Source organism: Osmia lignaria, chromosome 6 (genome assembly GCF_051020975.1).
Source record: "Osmia lignaria lignaria isolate PbOS001 chromosome 6, iyOsmLign1, whole genome shotgun sequence".
NCBI classification, from domain to species: Eukaryota; Metazoa; Arthropoda; class Insecta; order Hymenoptera; family Megachilidae; genus Osmia; species Osmia lignaria.
The window spans coordinates 1,149,506-1,170,481 of NC_135037.1; the positions used below are offsets into that span (position 1 = coordinate 1,149,506).

At 36.7% G+C, this 20,976-nt stretch overlaps 1 protein-coding gene across 2 annotated transcripts in view; it reads right to left on the reverse strand.

The window, feature by feature from the left end:
- Positions 1 to 3,301: 3,301 nt before the first annotated feature.
- LOC117601351 (uncharacterized) overlaps positions 3,302 to 20,976 on the reverse strand; it is a 108,530-nt gene continuing 90,855 nt past the window's right edge. For both annotated transcript variants that reach the window (XM_034318003.2, XM_034318002.2), the window contains one exon: positions 3,302 to 13,347. In XM_034318003.2, the coding sequence (XP_034173894.1) occupies positions 12,421 to 13,347 (927 nt within the window). In that variant the 3' untranslated portion in view covers positions 3,302 to 12,420. The remainder of the gene's footprint in view (positions 13,348 to 20,976) is intronic.

Genomic DNA, 20,976 nt, shown 5'->3' on the forward strand with positions numbered 1-20,976 from the left:
TAGTTAAATTTCACTCTTAACACCTGAATGTTCACTTATTTTGTGTTTAGCAAAATATCTTTTTTACTTTCCCTTGTTGAATCTGTCACTTTTGAATTAGAATATTAGATAATGCTTCATTTTATGACATTTGAAACATATAATATTACATTTTTTCAAATTTTGAAATAATTTTGTTTCCAGTAAATGTATAATAATAAAAAAGTGAATACAAAATTAAAAAATGGCGGATATTCAAAAATTCGGGTACTCGAGCCTCGGGTTGTGTCAAGTTATAATTAGATCGGGGCGAGTAGGACCCTGAAAGTTGTCCGGCCCCTAAATTCGTTTGGGTACTTGTAATTTGGGGACCCGAACTCAACTTAAAACTCGAAACTCAATTTGGAAGCCAACACTGTATTCGAAGCATGATTTTTCAGACTTACCTTAAATTTTTAATCGAGCTTCGGTTTTCAAGTCGGATTTGGGTAACGAAATGACGGGTACCTGAATAAATTTATGTGCTGGACTAATTCTCGAGGTCCCGTTCGAACCTGTAAAAGATTCCCGACCAGAGTTTTCGGGTACTCGCATAGTTTTGATAGATAACTTATTAGTCACTGATTAGGATAGAGAAGTTGATCACTTCAAATATCTGCCGCCATAGTTAAATGGCAATTATTGTAGTTAAAAGAAAATAAATATGAAACCTCAAGTGTACCGGATTCAACTACGAATAATTTATAGAACCATATTATATTTCTATCTTCATATGTACATCTACATTCATTAATAAATGTTTTATTTTGAAACTATTTCCTCTAATTCTTATATAATCAGTTTTAGATATTTATTTGATCCTTTTATCAATTTAAGGTATCTTAAAAAGATTGTACATTCCAAAAGCTGCAGATTCTTCACCCCAGAACAAATCGAAAAGTTTAAAGTACACTTCTGCTGAATGAAAATCTTTCCCAGAATTTTTTATTATGAGCCAAATAGCTATCTTATTTTATCAACAAAAATTCGATAACTTCTAGTTCTATTTAATATCTTGAAAATACGTATATTTAAGGATCTACAGGAGTAACAGCAGCACCTTTAGTGGATTAGCAGTAAAACACCAAAAAGTAATTTACGTTTTCCAAACACAATTCTGAGCGAAACGTATAATGATTACGATATTCATATTCAGGAAAAGTATACCGAAATCGTAAAATTTCTTTTTTACAAAAATGTATCTTTTGTAAGGTTTCAGAAGGCCAAAATACAAAATCGAGCTCTGTATGCCCTTGTATAATTGTATAAAGGATATTTATAAAAAATGATTATGAGAAAATATTGATTTTTTGCCTCAAAATCTTTGAACTGCGAAATCGCTAAAGGAGATAGTTATCCAATACGTTAGGTTAAATTTTTATCCCATGGAATCCATAGAATAGGCCGCCTATACCGTAGTTCACCAGAGTCCATAACTGCGCAAAGACCAGTTTTCGTTCTTCGCGCATCTTCGCCCTGATTGGCGATACTTACAAACGAAGGGGAAAGCGATTGGCGGAGAGCTCGCTGCGTTCCCCCACCATCTTCCAACCTGCGCGTCGCAGTTATGGACTCTGGTGAACTGCGGTATAGATGATCTGTACCAAGTTTTATCCAAATCGATTAATGTGAACATGGTCAAAATGGCGGCCAAAGTTGACCCTTTTAACATAGGGCTCTATGGGGAGTGGTCGAAATCGTGCTTTCGGCATCCTAGTTTCCGGATATGTTAAACTAGACGATAATAATTTTCAAATGAGCCCAAGAGCATCAAAATCGTCAAATGGGAACTTGGTCAAAATCCGTTATGAAAAAATGAAGAAAATCTTCAAAGTCGATTTCTGACCAAACTACTCAGCGAATTTTTACGCCGATCGCATATTCGTAATCAGCATCATCAAATCTACAAGAATCGACATCAATATCAACCAAAAGTCATGATTTCAAGAATTCAATTTCGGCAAAAATTCGTTTTCCGTAAAGTAGCTGTTATTTGCAGATGTGAAATGAAATACATATTCACACCTCTTGATATTCTCAAACATCGTCAGAATAACATGTATCGACTTTTATGCGATCGGCGTAAAAATCCGCTGAGTAGTTTGATCAGAAATCGAAAATTTGCCGGGACCATGGGGCTCGGCTAACGTATTGGATAGCTATCTCCTTTAAATCTTTTTAAGTTAAAATGGCTGTTTGACTATCGCGGTATCTTTGTTTCTTTTTTCTGTTGATCCTTAATTGTTTATGTTTCTGAAATTATCGAGTGTCTACGCCTAATGTTTCATACGTATCATTAGAAACTTATGTGCTATCATTTCATAACAGTCTATTAAAATCGAACTAGGATAATTAAGATCATTTGCTTGTAAGTAAGTATAAGATATATTCGATTTGATTATGAGTTGGGAATGTGCAGCTAGTTAGTGCCAGTTAGATATAAAAAATATTAAAATTTAATAGAATTAAAATATTAAAAAGAGCAATTTTATTTTATACTATAAATCAATTCGTTTAAGATTAATTTCATCATTATTGAAGGGACAAGTTAGGGAAACGCCCGCTTGGATTCGTCCCTGATTTCAGATAACACGTCGTTTGATGCCCGCATTTATATATGAAAGCAATTTCACACGATTTTCAAATGCTTGTGGGTGATATCTTGGAAACAAATCCGTAAATTACAAGATGATATAGGATATTTCGATCGATTTTGTTATGAAGGATCTGTCGTTTTTTAGATTGTATAACCATTTTTAGATATCTTATATAAGAAAGATTTATTTATGCTTTCTTCACGAAGGATTCGTTTTTACGTTCAACAAAATTTATTAAACTATTTTTATAAATCTTGATTTTATTCAAACTTTAATTTATAAATTGTTAAATAATGAAGTGTACAAGTACTTATGGTGGTGTCAAATAACTGAATAAACTGTTTGCGTCTTTCTAAAGAGAAACTATCATTTTTGAAATTATGAAAAATTAAAATATAAAGCATTACTTTATAAAACAATAGTATTTCTTAAACTACGCTTATTTTAGTTAGATCTAATTTCGATTAAATACATAAGACTGCTGTATGAAAATAGTGTGTTATTTAACTTTTTACATGAATTACTAAAAGTCATTAAATAAATCTTTAAAATTGTTATTTATGTTTGAAATGTTATAAACAACAATTTGAAATGTTACATACAATTCTTTTGATATTTTAATTATTTGACTCTTTAGAAATGTTTAAAGTTAACTTTCTTGTTTAGGTAAAAAGAACTTTTTTTCTTGAAATTACTACCATTTCCATAAGTATTAAAATTGACGAAAAATTATACTCTACTATAAAAAGGGGTCCGGGATTTTTCGTTTTTCGTCCTTATATGAGAATATTTGAGGCTGGGTGAGGGCTCATTCGAAAGAGGAAGGTTCAATGCAGCGCGCTCTGGTCATGATTCAACGAGATTTTGTTAATATCTAATAATATGAGTGTTCAAAGTAGAGGAAAAATCGAAAAAATACATCCGCAGAATCCAAGGTATTTTTAGGTCACTAAAAGAATTTTGTGACTCAAACGATGACCCGAGCGCGCTGCACTGAACCTTCCTTTTTCAAATGAGCCCTCACCCAGCCTCAAATATTTTCATATAAGGATGAAAAACGAAAAATCGCGATTGCATTCCACAAACGAGTTCCACCATTATCTGGATAATACAGAGCAAGTCACGTGACAAATTTAGTTCAGCTAGTAGTTAGAAGGTGGCGACTAAGTAGAAAGGCTGCTGATTTGGAATCGTAGTTAGAATCAAGCGTTAGCTTGATACGTCACTCGTACTGTGCTGCGAAGGCAAGCGAAAAAGGCAACAACGCCCGAACGCTGAGTGAGACGCACTACAGTCATGCTGTCCTTCTTTCATTCTGAATGTTGAGATTGTCCCTTTTCGCTAAGTTTTGACTGCTGCCCGCCTGGATTTTTTACAGCGCCCCATAACAAACCTTGCCCCATTTAAACTATATCGTGTTTGGTATCATTTTAATCAGAAAAATTTCACCAATGCGCTAGTAAAAGTTTCAGTACAAAAAAGTCAAAAATAAAAGTTTTATAATTGAATTAGTATTAGTCACACCGATATGTTTCGGCTCTTTCCATTGATCATTGGACCTCTCTCTCTCTCCTCCACTGTCAGTCCCTCTCTAAGTTCACGCTTGCCTGGTCGTCGCGTGTAATCCGAGATTCGATACCCTGGCTGGATATATGCAACGTCTGGGTCCCAATCTCTGTTCCATCTATTCAGCATTTACTGTATAGACGTGAGGTCCCTCCATTTACATATTAGCTCAAATAGTACCATAGTACTTTTTTATGCAGAATGTTTCAAGGAGTTGACACAAGTAAAAAAGAAATGCAATTCCATTTAAATAAAAAGTGGATTTACATTTTTTGAGTGCATCGTTGCATCACGAAGAAAATGAAATCACAGAAAAATAGACATTATATACCATTGAACTTTTACATAAACAGCTTTCTCCTATCTCTTACCAAATTTAAGATATAACTCGTCCCAATTGCATGACGTATCCTGTATACTTTTATTAATTAAAAAACATTTATTTAAAGAAGTTAATAACTTTTTCTAAAAATAATTCTCAGATTGCACGTTCCTTCGGTTCTTTAGAGTAGGTATATATTTTTCAGCAGCGATAGGTGCTATGGTGCGCTATATAAAATTTGGGTTGAAAGAAGGATAGCATGATCACCGTACATCTCACTCTAAACACGCGTCAATGTTTCGCTTTCGTTCTTCAGGCGTCGCGATGCTTCTGGCGAGATGAGCGTTTGAATGTGTTTGTAAAAATACTTGAGGCGCTGTTGCCTTCCTAGATCGTGTTGCGCGCACGTTAGTTGAGAATTAAACCTTTCAAGTTCGTACAAAACACGCAAGTGGCTCCACCAGGCCCAACGAAAAAACTGCTGTAATACCGACGTCCCGAATCGGAGAGATCACGTGCAGGACTGGTGGCAAAAGTAAAAGTATTCGAAAATATTTAATTCGAAACAGGTAACATTAAAATCTATTCTGATAAAATTGCAACATAACGCACATGTTGTATATTTATCATTTATTGTGAAATTTGATGATTATAGTATTTTGCAATTATGCCCATTCAGCTTGTACTGTAAATAAAATATCCGATTTAATTAATTTTTGTCAAATGTGAAGGTATTTAAAGATAGGGCTCGGGGCAAATGCCCTGTTCACCTGGTGTTGGAGCGGTCCCAATCAGATTTTCGAGGTTCTGAAGAGGTATCTGAATTAGCGAATAATTTTGTCATTTTGCAATACATTTACTTTTCTAAAAATTAGAATATAAAGCTGAAAGGTGCATTTATATTCTTTGAACATTTCTAAGCTATTTAGTGATTGAAAAAACGAAAAAATGAAAAAGGTTAAGAAATTTTAAAATTTTTTAGGCGTCTTAGAATAGTGTATTTGCCTTCTTAAGTAGTATAATAAAATAATTAAATTGAGTCATTTATAATTTCTGATCTATAGTTTAAACTCATATCACGAGTTTTTTGTCACATTCTATATATTACTAGTTTTACGAATCAATGAATTTATGATACGTTTTGAAGGAACATTACCTATTATTTTACTGTTACATTAACTGCACTGTATATTTTTGGTAAATTGTGATCTTATATTTGCTTAAACACTTGCGATTAAATCAGGTTTCCCCAGTAAAAATTGTGATTTCCCAGGCCTCTTCCTTCTGTAGGCTTTCTCTGATTTCTGGACCCTTCTCCTTGTATGCTTTCACTAGTCTTGCCTCTTTCCTTTCTGACCAGGCATGGGCAGACTTTGCTCGGGCGGACGGGCATGCGAGCGCTCACGAGTAAGCGTCTACTAAGTTGAGACTCGAGGTATGAAACGCTCCGCCTAATCCTCACCTCGAACCCTCGTCTAGTAGTAGTAGTAGTAGTTTCTACTAGTAGTTGTAACCTAGAGAGCGAATAGCGAGAATGCGTGTGGGTCAACTGTATAAGTGTGCGTGTCTAAGTCTGGCCCATCTAGCTCCGACCAATCAGACCCAATTCCTTAGGAGTCTCAACTTAGCAGACGCGTCGCCTTCTTCTCCTGTAGCTCATTCTTGGTCGTTAGTGCCCGTTCACGAGCAGTGATGCTCTTTTGTGGAAATTTTTCTCACTATAGATCTGTGCCCTCTCACTACTTGCATATAAGCGTCTACGCGTGAAAAGAATTAATATTTATTTTGTTATTCGTAATTTTCAGTTGTATATTAAATTTTATAATATTTAATAATGAAAAATTATATTTAATTTTTTTCAATAACTCTTAATATTAATATTGTCAAAATTAAGATTTTAAGAATTCCTATTTCTTCTGTATCGCTATTTTCCCTAGTCAAGCCTGATTTGATCGCAAGTAAACGTTGAACACAGCACAGTTATTCGTTATTTTCTTAAAACCAAGTGAAATGTTTTTCCACTTTCTTTCCTGTACAATACATATTTTTGTTTTAGTAAATGCATCAGTGAGTAACGTTTACGACAGAAAATAATTTTCAGATTATTAAGAATTGATTCTATTCGTACATACGAATTATGTATTATTTACATAATATTTTTGTATCAAGTTAAAAGTGATAACAAACTGCTCTTATGCTAATTTTCGAGATCTCGCGTGAAAAATATGCAATGTAAAGTTAAAAGTATCAAATTAACAAATTTCCACTTATTGATTTTTAATGATATAATTAAATGAGATTTTAATTGCGTAAACTGAGTGTCGCTCAAAAATCATAACACACTAGCTTGTTTTAATAATTTTTAATTAGTATATAACGTAAATTATTTAAATTATACAGGGTGAATCACCAGAATATCTCTATTATTTGTAGCAATATTAAAAAATAATGTTTCAAAGTATATCATATAATATCGAAGAAATTATAACTTATTGTTAGCAATAATGATTTTTTTCAAAATCAGCACTCTTTTTTTTATGGAATGGCATGCAATTTTTATTGAGGCACCGTAAGTTTTGTCGTTGTTCTATTTTTTGAACAACTGTACAAAAACTATTTGGGTAATTATTCAGAATAGGACTTTTTCCAAATTGTAAAAAGCTTTTTTTTATGACTCGACAGTGATAGTCAATTGGGAAAGCTTTAAAAAACCTAACCTAACTTAGATCAAAGCAATTGTTACGTGGGCGTGGACGCAGTGAATTTCGCCCTATACAATTCTTTTGAATTAAGTTAGATTAAATTTTTTCAGGCTACTCTGAATGATTATTGTTGGATGTAATCACCACGACTATTTAAATCAAAATAACCGCGTCTTTTGTTTTATGATACACGTTACATTCTTCTTTTGTTCTAATTTCACAATACGTTTACTAAGTTTTATATCATATCATTTTTGTTCAAAAATATAATAGTTAATGGCTATCAATCTACAAAGTTTATTGTGCTGCGCTTATTCACGCATATTCCCAAAAACCTTAACAATTATCACCGCTGGAGTCACAAGAAAGCTTTCTGTTAAAAGAGCTGCAAAAAGATATTAAAACATGGAAAAGGCCCTACTCTGGGTAAGTTCAGGCAGATTGCCTGTACGAGCACCTCAGTACAGTCGGACTTGCCAGAGGCATAGCTATACTAGGACTATCGATCAGTGTTGGGGGTCATCATCGCAACGATGGGCCAGCAAATAACGAGCCGGACACGGGTGTCCGCTGACGTACGTTTTTTACTGCTACGGGCTGGAGATACATTTTTGCTTCGGGCGAGTTGTTGGAAGCGGTAGGGATGCCCCACTTTAAACTTTCTTGAAGTCACGCAGCGAAATGTCATTTGCTTTTGCAAGCAAAGCTTAATTTGTTTTACAATTATCGTGCCTCCAAATCAAAGCATCGCGTACAGGACAAGGAACGCACATGATTTCCGTGTAAACTTTACTTTACGATGCCACCTGGTACCGTCTGTCCTTCAATAATATGCGCTCGCAGTTCCATAACAGCGATGGTGAGAGGTATCATTGATAACAACGGCGCGGTTACCGTGACAGGCCCGACTGCACTTGCTGCCCGGACGATCTCGCTGAACATGCCTGGTCTACGAGCACGTGTATAAAGGGCAAACAATATCACGTAACACCGTAAAATACAGTGTAGTACGGAAATCCTATGAGTTCCTTATCCTAAACGCGATGCTTTGATGTGGATGCATGGGAGTTGTAAATCAGATTAACAAGTGAAAGGAATTCAGCTGCGTGACGGCGAGAAACTTTGTAAGTGAGAAGTACCTCGCCATTCACAATGGTTCGTCCGAGATGGTGTATGTACACTGAGTTCCATCGAAGTTGTCGCAGTGAAGTTGGCGCACTAACACATTCACACCGCGTCGGTGAGCCGATGCACCGCGCCGATCGGCTCACCGACGCGGCGTGAATGTGTTAGTGCGCCAACTTCACTGCGACAACTTCGATGGGACTCAGTGTATGTATCTCGAGCCCAAAAAAGTGCACACGCGCAAATTCGGGCGTCGGCGTACGCTCGTGCCCGGCTTACCTACTACTCGCTAAGCGTCCTGGCCGTATTATGAATAATTACATAAAATATAAAAACAAGCCTTAGTAAAATTTTAGTAAGTGCCCAACGATTTTTGAGCGATACTGTATAGTACATTTGATGAACTTGTAGAAAAGGCGCTTCCTCTCCGATTTCGAATGACTTTTGAACGTGCTGTAAAAATTTGACATTTTAAGCACCTTTTTTTTTCTAACGAAGAGAAGCTGTTACCACTGCAGTGAATTCTACCTATACGTATGCGCGTCTGTAACAGTGTACGCAGCCATCACTTCCTTGTTCCTGTAAACAGCGGCACTGGGGCCGGCAACCTCCTATACATGTAACGGGTGAACTTAAAAATCAAACTTTATTCATTGCAATAATTTTGGGCTGAAGTTCCGAATACGACTGGTCGCCGATCAAGATGAAATTTGGAGTATAGTATCGGTAGTCGGTAAACGATATACATATTAATTAGTACATACATCAAGGGTCGTGTATCGAGAAGGCGCGAGACCTCCCGACGTGCCGAAACACGATCGTAAAAATCGGCACTTACGATAGAATAAAGACTTCCCGACGTAAAACGTCAACACGCGTGATTCTTTAGAACTTTAGAACCCTTAGTGAAGTTACTACAGGAGAATTGGTTGGGAGCAGGTAGACGATCCCAAATATAAAGTGGTATCATCGGCTTACTATTAGTTTCCGAGATATTAATTAAAAACTTTTGGCACAATGCATACATAGAATTCTGCCTATACAAACGTAACTAACACAACCATTAGCGCCGTAGTAACCACCGAGCATGACAGAGTAGGGGACCTCGATCTGACGATGAGTATATATAGGGTCTGTCACTCAGAATTTCGCCAATGCAATGAGCGTTGCATTTAGTATTATCTACCGAACTTAATCCGAAATTTTGTATATAGCTCAAATGTTTATAACTCCTTATTTTGCATTTTTGCTAAGCGAGTTAAAATAATTTCAATTTTTTAATATAATTATCCTCCCGTTTTAGGGCGGGGGAGGAGCGAAGTTCTTCCCTCTGTATCCCTTCCCCAGGAAATATAACCTAACCTAACCATACTCGTAGACGAACTCAAGTGTTACCTTCTGTTCATACACGTATAAGCGAGAAATTCGCCATTTATATGTATACAAACAGAAGATAGCTATGCTTGTGACTATGCTGCAGGTTCACACTCTTGGGTAAAATTCTGTGTATCGGTAAGAAAGTTGTTTGCGAATATTTCAACAGCTTGTTATTTCATCCAAAAACGAAAACCATATTCGTATTCAGCACGTCAAAACGAGTAAAACGACGAGGCTAAAGTAAACGTGAGTCACAATTTACAAAATAATGCATATGAGACACCTTGTAAATACTCAGGTCGAGGCCCCCTACTGTGTCATCGGTTACTTGTCACTTAATGATAGTGGTTACTACGGCGGAGATGGTTGTGTTAATTACGTCTGTATAGGCAGAATTCTATGTATTATGCCGGAAGTTTTTAATTAATGTCTCCGAAACTAATAGGCTGCTGCGGATACCGTTTTATATTTGGAGTCTCCCCGCCAAAGCTCGTGTCGATGGACCACCTAGGCACTTTGGTACTACACCCTATAGTTCATCTAATCAGTGGATTAAGGTTAGACTAAATTAATATTCAGACGAAATTATTGAAATCAATTTAGTATGAGTTTTAAGCTTACCCGTTATATGGATAGCAGTCGGGTCACGCGGTGCTGTTGACAAAAACAGTAGATTAGCGAGGATTGCTTGCTGACGCACACACATCCGCAGACGTATACGTATTCCATGTAGTAGTACTCATAGTTTTTTGTGAATATCTCCGAAACTAAGCGACTTCGACATATTCATTAAGGGCACAGGCTCCTTCGAGGCCTCCGCCGAATCGATGTAAGCGCCATTGGAAAGAATCGGCCAATCATGAAAACACATAATTGAGAAATTTGACGGTGTGACATCTAACGTCATTGTGCAGAATAATAAACAAAACTGAGGTGGCATAATTGCCAAATCACATCATTTGAGAGTCCTATTGCAGTGTTGCCGCATCTGTGACCATCTAGCAAAATGAATTTGTTCGAGCCGAGCAAGATTTTGATTTCTGGCGGATATAGAAAAGGATAGCACGAGAGAAAGAGAAGGAGTATCATGAATGAAACAACGTAGGGCCAATCGGCGGAAATATAGTCACACGCTACGACAGAGTCGATGAGACTCTGTAATACACATAACGTACGCGACTATAAAACTAATAGGAATAAAAACTACATAGCATTAATAATTTCAGGAAAAGAATGAAAAATAAAGACATGTAAATTGATCTGTAATATACAATATTTATTGATTGAAATATAATCAATAAATATAAACAATGCCTCTTCTTTCTCCGCGACGTTTACATCGTCGGTTACCATGACAACCATTTCTTTATTTCTTATTCCCTTCTTGAAATTATTATGTCATGTAGTTTTCATTCCTATAAGTTTTATGGTAGCGTACTTACGTTAGTATGGTCACATTGACACGGGACATTTAAATGAAGGGAATAAATTCCGGTTTCAGTCCCTTTTTCGTCTTTAGCTACTGACCCTTTTTAGTCAGTGTTTACTGACTAGACAATCAAATTCGAAAAATGATTCTCCTATTCCATAACAGTTGCGGAGTGGATCAGTAATATGTAGTTACATTTATCGAGTTTTCACTGTATATGGTGCAAGTTTTATAATTCATGTTTCTGGCATACCATTTCAAGTATGCTATCTGTAATTTCATTGATAAAAAAATATGATTATAAATATGAATAAAACAGTTTTATGGTTGCACACATTATTAAGTATATGTATTGTTTCATTCTCGGACCTCTTTCTCTCTCGAGCGCACTATTCTTTTCTATGTCTGGCAGAAATCAAAATCGGCTCGAGCCGATTCATTATGCTGATGATTACAATTGTAACAGATGTGGCAACAACGTGACAGTAGTCTTAATACGTGGCGGCAACTATGCCTTACTTGTGGCTATATTCGCATAGCCGTTGGTGGTGTCAAATTAGAATTTACATTTATCGACTGATTTCTGTTTTTATCGACCCCGATGATAACGTGGTCAAATATACCATCAATGCCTCTGACGGAAAATCAGTGAACTATTCTTCCGTCTATTTGACGTCTGATGCGTGCAAATCGTAAATTTCGTTTTACGTCTTCCAGAAGTGGTAAATTCTGAAAAATTGAATTTCAGTGATATTGTGCTAGTTCAAGGAAGGTCGGTCTGGTGTGCTATCGGTGAAAAAACCATTAAATCGTCCAATATTTGCTAAAATGCAGCCGAACGCAGCATTCGGCAGCCACGTTGTTTGCTTACAACAGCGTCTGTCTCAATCTTACAATTTCGAAAATACGATTTTTCTCAACGTAAAGTGTTTATTAGCGTTCAAGCGGATCAGACCGACCTGTACTGAAGTCTAGCCGTGCGTGCTGTACTCGCGAAAATTTTATTTATGCAATTATCGAGACGAAAAATCGATTCTACGAAATTGACTGTATACGTGCACTCACACAAACAACGGATAGAAGTTGCTTAAAATGTCGAATTTTACAACATATTCAAAAATCATCGAAATCGCAGAAGGAACGCTTTTTCTACAAGTTTACTGTACATTTAAAATAATGTTTATCTTATTATGTGTAAATTAAACATCCATGAAAATGTTAATTTGTAGATTGATCTTGTCATTATTATTGTTCCCTCAAGATAAATTACGTAATTTTCTGATGCTACACGCATGTAGCTTTGTATCCGTACACGAGGTCAGCTGTCTTACTACAAGATGGCTGGTCGTGTTGATAAATGTTACTTTTCTTTTCTCTAAGTGTGCACTTAGCAAATATCTCTTGCTGTTCCGTATCATTTCCTATTTCCTCGATTGACGGATTATCCTTTGGAATTCTTTCAACATTCATACTCGAACGTCTTTCTTTTTGCATAGCTTTCGCAGCTTCCTCGTCTTTTTCTAAAAAGTTGCACATGCTAACGCGTCTCTCTCTCGGTAATGATTTTCCAAAAGAAAAGTTGGGCTTGGCCAAAACTTCCGTTCTATCAAAGTGATACGCACTACCCACTCGATCTCTTTGCAACGGTCTGGCCAAGACATCCATTCTGTCGAATTGACAAATACTACCGCCACGGTCTCTTTGTAATGGCCGGGCGAGAACGTCCATTCTGTCGAATTGACAGATACTCATCCCGCGGTCTCGCTGCCATAATTTCGAGGATGTGTCGAACTGACAAATACTCATCCCGCGATCTCGTTGCCATAATTTCGGGGCAGCATCGAATTGACAAATGCTCATTCCTCTGTCTCGAAAAGATGGTTTCATCGCCTCGTTTCTGTCGAACTGGCAGATACTAGTCTTTCGTTCGCGTTGCAAAAGTTTCGTGGATTCACTGGCTGGTTTGAAGCTTCTCGGTGCATCCTGCTCGCCAGAGCCTTCCGCATTAGTCTCCGAAAAAACCAGAAACTGAAGGTCGAGCGCACTTTTTGTACGACGTGGTGTACCTTGGCTGCCGGGAAGCAAACACGAGCTGGTACCAATGAAGACGCTGTTTTGCCTTGGTCGCATTTCACCCGAATTAGAGTTCAATTCCAGTCGCACAGGATATTCTCCGCAGAGAACATTACATTTTGAGTACGTGCGCCGGTTCTGTGAACAAAAGAACCAATCATTTATGAACCAATTTTGTTCGCAGAATTGAACTAGGAAAATTAAATGAATCTATACTTATATGACACTTTAAAATAAAAATAGATTTCCCTTTCTCTAAAAATTAATTGGTATTTTATTGGATTTTTTAAAAATAAGGTTGACCTTTACTTTGGGGCACACAAAATTGTTGATTTATTTTAAATTTTAATCGTTGAATGACGGACCCTGAAGAGAGATCCAATTTTAATTTAAGTTTGTATTTTATACTATCTTGATTTTTTAATTTTAGAAGTTCAGTTTAGAAGTACAATATAATAAAAAGAAAGAATGATGATATTGTGCAAGAGACGTTTCAGTATATGAAGTCTCCATTGACGCAACTCGGTAAGGGTCAGAGTGGGCCTAGCCTTCTTATAGGTCTAGACTGGCCACTCTCTACAAATGTGGACCATCACTATTCTAAAGTTTAAAAATTCTAAAATTCCCAAATTTCAGAATTCGCGATCTACGTCAAGCCCCGCTTTCGTGGCTGACGCTGCCGTCCCTGAGCTCGCACGCTATGCGTGCTCGGATTGGTCAGTGTTTTTCCTTAATAATTCAAAAACGAAGCTTCAAACAACTTTTTCGCAAAGGAAAAAGTTGTTCAGAATCACCCCTTCACTGGGTGAAAATGAGTTCTAGGACACTCTGTATGTTACTGTGAAACACCGAAATTAGTGAATGTCAACATTTTCCGGCGAATGTCGACAGATACCAAACACGACGGCGAAAGACCGAATATTTCTCAGTATTATTATACATTCGGACCTTCGCCGGCAGATGTCGATAAATACAGATGAGCTCTGGTGAATGTCGGACGATACGTCTGAACAGGATTATCCAGTCGTCTAGCGCAACACGAGGTGTATTGTGTTGTTGATGTTCGTCAGTTTTACTAACCTAACCTAAACTTCTCTTATGTTTTTTCTTTTATAATAAATTATAGTAAATATTTAGAATAAGGGAACCACCTCCGATTTTGTTACCGCGCGCGTAATGGTTGCCAACTGTCTAGTGGATTTCCCACCGATTTGTAGCTAAGATCGCTCGATTGTAATAGCTCTACTTCCGGAACGCATGGCGGAATTTCATTTTTATATAATAAATACTTTTGCACTTCTAACCGTGTCGTGTTCCACTGCCGCTCCCACTCCTGCCATCAGATTTCCGTTCTGTAATCCCAGCATGTGTTTTCGAAGATGACAACATATTTCAAGGTGATCGAAATTGGAGGTGGCTCCCTTATTCTAAATATTTACCCATTCACCGGTGTAAGTAAGAAATAATGATATTTGGCAAATATTTCGGATATACATAAATCGACTTGGTGAATATTGACATTTACTGGAGGATGTCAACATTTTCCAGATTTCGGTCTTACACGGTGTACAGTAACGATAGACTCTAATAATATTTGACGCGTACAAATACCAAAGATGACTCTTTATTTTTAATTCCCGTATCGAATACAGTTTCCTGTTAAAGAAAAAATTCATACAGATTTCTTCACGTGACGTGTAACATGCATGCATTCACGCTTTTTGGGGGGGGGGCTCCTGGTTTTTTAGCGCGGACCTCTAAGAGTGCCGATCGGAAAATATGCACGCACCAATCAAAGCAACTCTCGCGCCTAGTTTTGCGCTCCGTACCGATCTCTAGTGCCGGACCGTCGAGACATTTTTTTTTCTTCTTACGGAACCCCAACGCGCTGAGTATTTCCAAATCCTGTGGCATGTCCACGAATCTCTTTCGATCGCCACTGATCTCGCAAACAGCCTTCCGGCCACAGTACGAGCTAGTTCATCTGTGTCCGGTTCTTACCTCTCCCGAGCAGCTTGGGCTATCGGTGCTATGGTAAGGGTCAGCACTCCCGGGCAGTTTTGTACTTCCGGTATTACGGTGACATTTGCCACTCTCGGTGCTACGGCAAACGCACGGCCACAGGTTTCCCTGTGCGTATAAAGGCTTCTAGGCATAGGCGAACCCATGCACTACTGCAGGCCTGTCCAAGTAGGGGAATCAACTCCTGGAACACATGTTTTGGGTCCCCTTCCAACGTTGCTCCTTCAAGTAAGATGGGACGGTTCCGACTACCGTCTCTCCGTCTTTCCTAGCGGCGGTATTGTCTCCTCGGTCCCATCTTACTTGAAGGAGCAGCGTTGGAAGGGGACCCAAAACATGTGTTCTAGGAGTGAATTCCCCTACTTGGACAGGCCTGCACTACTGCATTGGATCCAGTGCTCTCGAAGGGCCGTGTACCACCCTGAAATTGTTTACTAGGTTCGGATAATTAAATATTCCTCTTTGTGGTTTTTTATAGATAAACATTTATTCGGACAGATTCTATCCGTAACATACGGTAACATATATACAGAGTGAAGATCGGTGAAAGCTTACACATTGAATATTTTTCAACTTATAGAAACTGAAGAATAAATTGTCAAATAAAAGTTGCACGATAAGAACAGGGAATTATATAGTGTTAACAGAGATCTACAAATCTGTATGGATATTTTTTGTATGAAAGGAAAATAATTTACAAATGTTGTGGTGTTCCATATTGGATGCATCTACCCTACAGCGTAAGACTAGAGATATATATATAGGTACTTGAAAATGATTTACCGTTATAGAAGTTCTTTCTGATAAGAAGAAGCTGGTTACAAATGTCGAAGATCGACTACATTTTCGCGTGAACTCGTTACTCAGCTGAAACGAGAATGTATGCTACATAACTCTGCGGATGACACTTTCCTGTACGCGCACTGTCCCGTATGAATATCCGAGAACATGAATAGGGCGTGTGAGCCGGAAATTTCCTTCTTCTTGTCGAGCGGAAATCCTACTCGAATTAGGTCATCGTAATTTACATTTCATTACATCTAACAAGAAATAAGATAAATCTTTATGCGAGTTGAATTAGAAGAAAATTAAATTTCAGGTAAAACAAATTACGATTTAGATCGTCAATGAGCACGTGGAAATTGGGTTTCTCTTGTACATCCTTTTTCTTAACTGACGTTCCAAATATTTTATTTCTGTTTAGAAAGCATTTAATAAAAATATTTATTTGGAATTTCTTGATACTGTCTTAGCATCGCTTCCAAGTTTGTATTAGAAAGTTCCAAGAAATTATAATGTCGGACGTAGAGTTTGTGGACGTGCATTCGACAATACAAGAATCGGTGTGCCCTGAAGAAAATGTGCGCAATGATATTGCGAGATTGCAGTTGAAAGATGCCGTGGTGTGTTATGAAGAGCTCCTTGCTCAAGATGACATGATTGCATCACAACCTTCAGCAGTCATTAATGACAGGGCCATTCTCATGGGAGAAGAAATTTACTATCATACGATAGAAATGTTGAGCAAGAAGAAACTCATCGAATGCGAACAACTTTTTATGAAGGATGAACTCGACGAGGAGAACGCGTACGAAGAAGTTGGAGGATACAGTTCGTCCGAAGATTATGAGCCAGAGAAGAAGACGATGAAAACAGAATATGTTCCACTGGAATACAAAATTAAAGTGGTGAATATTGCAACAGCACATCCAAGTTGGACACTGAAGAACCTACTGAAGAAAGGGTGCTCCCGCTTGAAACGTATGGATGATCTGGCAAAGTGGAAAGCACACATTAAAAGTGGTGGGACCGTATTTGATAAATATGCTATCATCGATTCCTGAACAAATGACCGTTTCTAGGAAGCTCGGAACAATTGTCAGTAAGTGACTATACGAAACCTGCAGCAGTGGGTGCTAGCTGATGCATGCCAGTTTCGTGCCTTTGCATTTAAAGCGTCTGATACTTGGGTGAAGCAATTCAAACGGAAGCATGGCATCCGGCAACGGAAAATCACAATGGAGGAAACGTGGGCTTCAGCAGAAAATTTTCGTACACAAGCTTGTGCTCTGATACCGAATCTCAATTCGGATTTCGTTATCAACACGAACCAAACAGGCTATCAATATCAATCCATCTTCGATAGAATGCTCACCCACCGAGGGTCAAAAGTAGTCACCGTCCAAAGGTAGAGCATGCAGGGCCGGTTTTAGCAATATTGGCGCCCCGGGCAAGATTATCGTGGCGCCCATTCAGGGGTTAAAAAACGCGTCAGGGAAGATGTAGACATAAATGTCGCAGTATATATAGCATATATGTAATATTACATATGAGATGTAGATAGAAAGAAGAGACAATCAGAAAATATCGGTATATTCGCATACTAGGGACACCGGGCTGCGGCGCCCTCTACAGATCTAGCGCCCTGGACGATTGCCCGACCGCGCGCCCCCCTAGCGCGGGCCCTGAGAGCATGAATAAGCTGACTCATTTTTATACAGCCCAATACGCTCTCACTTTGTTGGGAAAATTATTACTTGCTGTTTTCGTGTGCCTGCAAGAGGCACATTTGGACCGAGTGTTGAAAAGTTAGTAGACGAGTATTCGGCCAAATACCAGAACGACGTTGTGACTTGTTCAAAATCGGGAAAACTCCCAACTGCATTGTATAAAGTTTTTTTAAGTACTTGCTTAAAGCCATGTATACAGAAAGTACAGTTCCTTTTACTGATAGATTCTTGGGGAGGACAGACTAATCCAGTGATATATGACGAAATATTCCAGGATGACGAGGGTATACCAATGTGCAGTGTGAAAGTAATACATATTAGTAGTGATTTTGTTTTGACACCAAATTTCAAACTGATCCGTCTGGTGGTTTGGAAGGATTAATGCTTCAAAGTGAAAATCCTGACCGTAGAACCACTCACGAAATAGAGATAAAGAGCTGCAATGCCAGTTCAGTCACACAACGAAACGTAGTGTTATTGTGCACTATCCAATAATATCAAAATGGAACCCTAGGACAAATTGCAGTATGCGCTTCTGGACGTCGCGTCGCGACATGAATCGTGCTGCTTCCTGATAGTTTAATTTACGACTTCGTCTTATCGCAGCTGAGCTACACCTGTTACCACGGGATCAAACGTGTTAAGTTGTTCTGCAGAGAACGGTCTGCATTTACAACCAGCCGTAAATCTTGGTTGGGGCTTTATATCGGTATGGGATATATTTGGAGACGCCGGGCACATATAAACCGCTTTTGTGCAAACTTCAAGAAACAACCGCCTATTCTTTCTTCAAGGTAAAGGAAAATAATTAACAAAAAAATCATGTTTATAACTATAAAAACATTGATCTTTATCAATACAAGCCGTTGTATTGTTACATTGTACAAACATTGTAGAGTGGATGGTAATGTGGGTGGTAATATTGGAATAACTAGGCAAGGGCTGGGTGAACCTGCTCCTCCCACTAAAAATCTGGGCTAATCGCTTCTAAAAAATGTGGAAAACATTCTAAAATATCAAGATTTCAAAATTCCAGAATTTCAAAACTTCGAAATTCCAAAATTTCAGATTTTCTAAATTCCAGAATCCCAGATCATAAAAGTTTAATAATGGCAGATTTCTAAAATTTTAATAATTCTAAGGAACTTAGTCTACCGTAAAAGAAGGTCCATAAGTAACATAACGTGACAAATAAGTTTTTCATTCTCTCTTAAAAGAAATATTTCTTGCAAATTAAGTTAAAGTGTTTTGTGTTGTAATATATTCGATAGAAGCTATGTAGAATCGATATTTACAAGTAAAATTATTCAGTCACTGATATTTTCAAAGATAAGGATACACCAAAATCGAGAATAGTATGGTCCTCTTAGGGCAATGTGGCCACATTATCAACAGGACCACATTGTCCTCCAATAATATAGATAATACAATATAATGTATAATATATTAACTATAATACATACACATTCGACCGACGTGGAAAAATATGGATTCAGTGTTTCATATGTAAATGATGAGCATGTAGTAAATGCACATCATGTAACAAAGAAGAATAAGGGAGCTATGTTATCCTTATTCTTTTAAATGTTCTAAAAATGACTTATTTTTGTAATACATATTAAATACAATGAAATTATTTTTCTTTTAATTTTATCTTTCATCAATTATAAATTATAAATTATAAATTATAAATTATAAATTATAAATTAGATTTTAGGAAGAAATAAAACTGGAGGACCAGATTATCACTCCTTCCTCTGTATATAATTTTGAAATTCTGTAATTTTATTAAAACGAATTTATTACGCAGAAAATGAATTAAAACGCCGTTCCTATAATTAGTCGCTCTTGGCGATATGCAAATCTATACGCGGTGAGCTTGAGTGTATTTCTACCCACAGGGTAGGGAAATTAGTATTTCTTGATGATATTCTACGTAAAAGTAAGTATTCAATTATCTCAAAAAATAGTTTGGGAAAAAGTCTTTTTCGTAAGAACAACCATTTGTAGTACAAAATAAAAATGTCACTTATAAATATTTTTGTGTCCTCAGAAACAGCTGTCATGTCGTTTCTCTCTTATTATACAAATTGCTATGAATAATAAATAAATAGTTTTTGTACTGTTATTAATTATGAATTATAAGGCAACAGTTTACATTTATTTTACATTTTCTTAAAATATAAAACATAATATGGGTTTAACATAACATTGGAAACTCTACTGGTGGTCGAATATTTCTGTGCTCAACTGTATGTAATTTACAGAAAGATTTATGACATAAATATGTTTGAATCACTTCTTAAGAATGATTAATCGTAGCAGCGTGCTTGAAAATTATTACTTACAAATGGGAGGAAAATGTGCGGAAACTACATATAACAGAAGAGAGAAATTATTATCAATCTGCATAATTGGTGTAAAAGTTTATCGGAACTTTGCGGATTATAATCAAACTCCGATTTCTAATCAAGAAAAAATGATAATTAAAAGGAATTTTTGATTATCAAATATTTCAAATTTTATTAGTAATATTATAAAAATCGTTATGTATATAATGAAGCATACATACAAATAAACAATTATTATGGAAAATGGTGGGTTCTACGTTCTAGGAACTTTTCTAGGGACTGTCGGTAAAGTTTTCGACGCCTGCATCACCTTAAAAGGGTTTTTTGATGTTAGGAAATAAATTCTAGTAAGTTTGCATCTAGATACGACTGCGAAGGTAACTTCAGAGTCTATAAATCGAGCGTTAAAAAAGCACGTACGTACATACTACGACAAAAAATCAAAGATAATATTCAAATGAATTTTAAAGTAAAATCTAAAAGACACAAGCTAGAACATAACCATTAGAAATAGCTCTGACAATGAGCTATCATTAGTTTTCTTTTATTATAAATTTTCTTTTATTATAATAAACTGAAAGTTAAAAACTAATATTTAATTTAACAAATTAACAAAAGTATGTTAAGTATTTTTTCAGAATCCGCTTATGCAACAAAATTTAGTATTTAAAAAGATGTAAATAATTTGCAGTTTGAACTTTTTCTTTACAACTAATAGTTTTATTAACAGTATTTTATTAAAAGTATTTATTAACATTTGTTTTTCAATCTTTTCAATCTTTGAGGGCTGTTTTCACCAATTCAAACAAAAAAAGTATATGTCAAATGTTTTTTCATAATTCTGTATATTAAAATTGCATGAAAATCGACGTGTGTCAATTGGG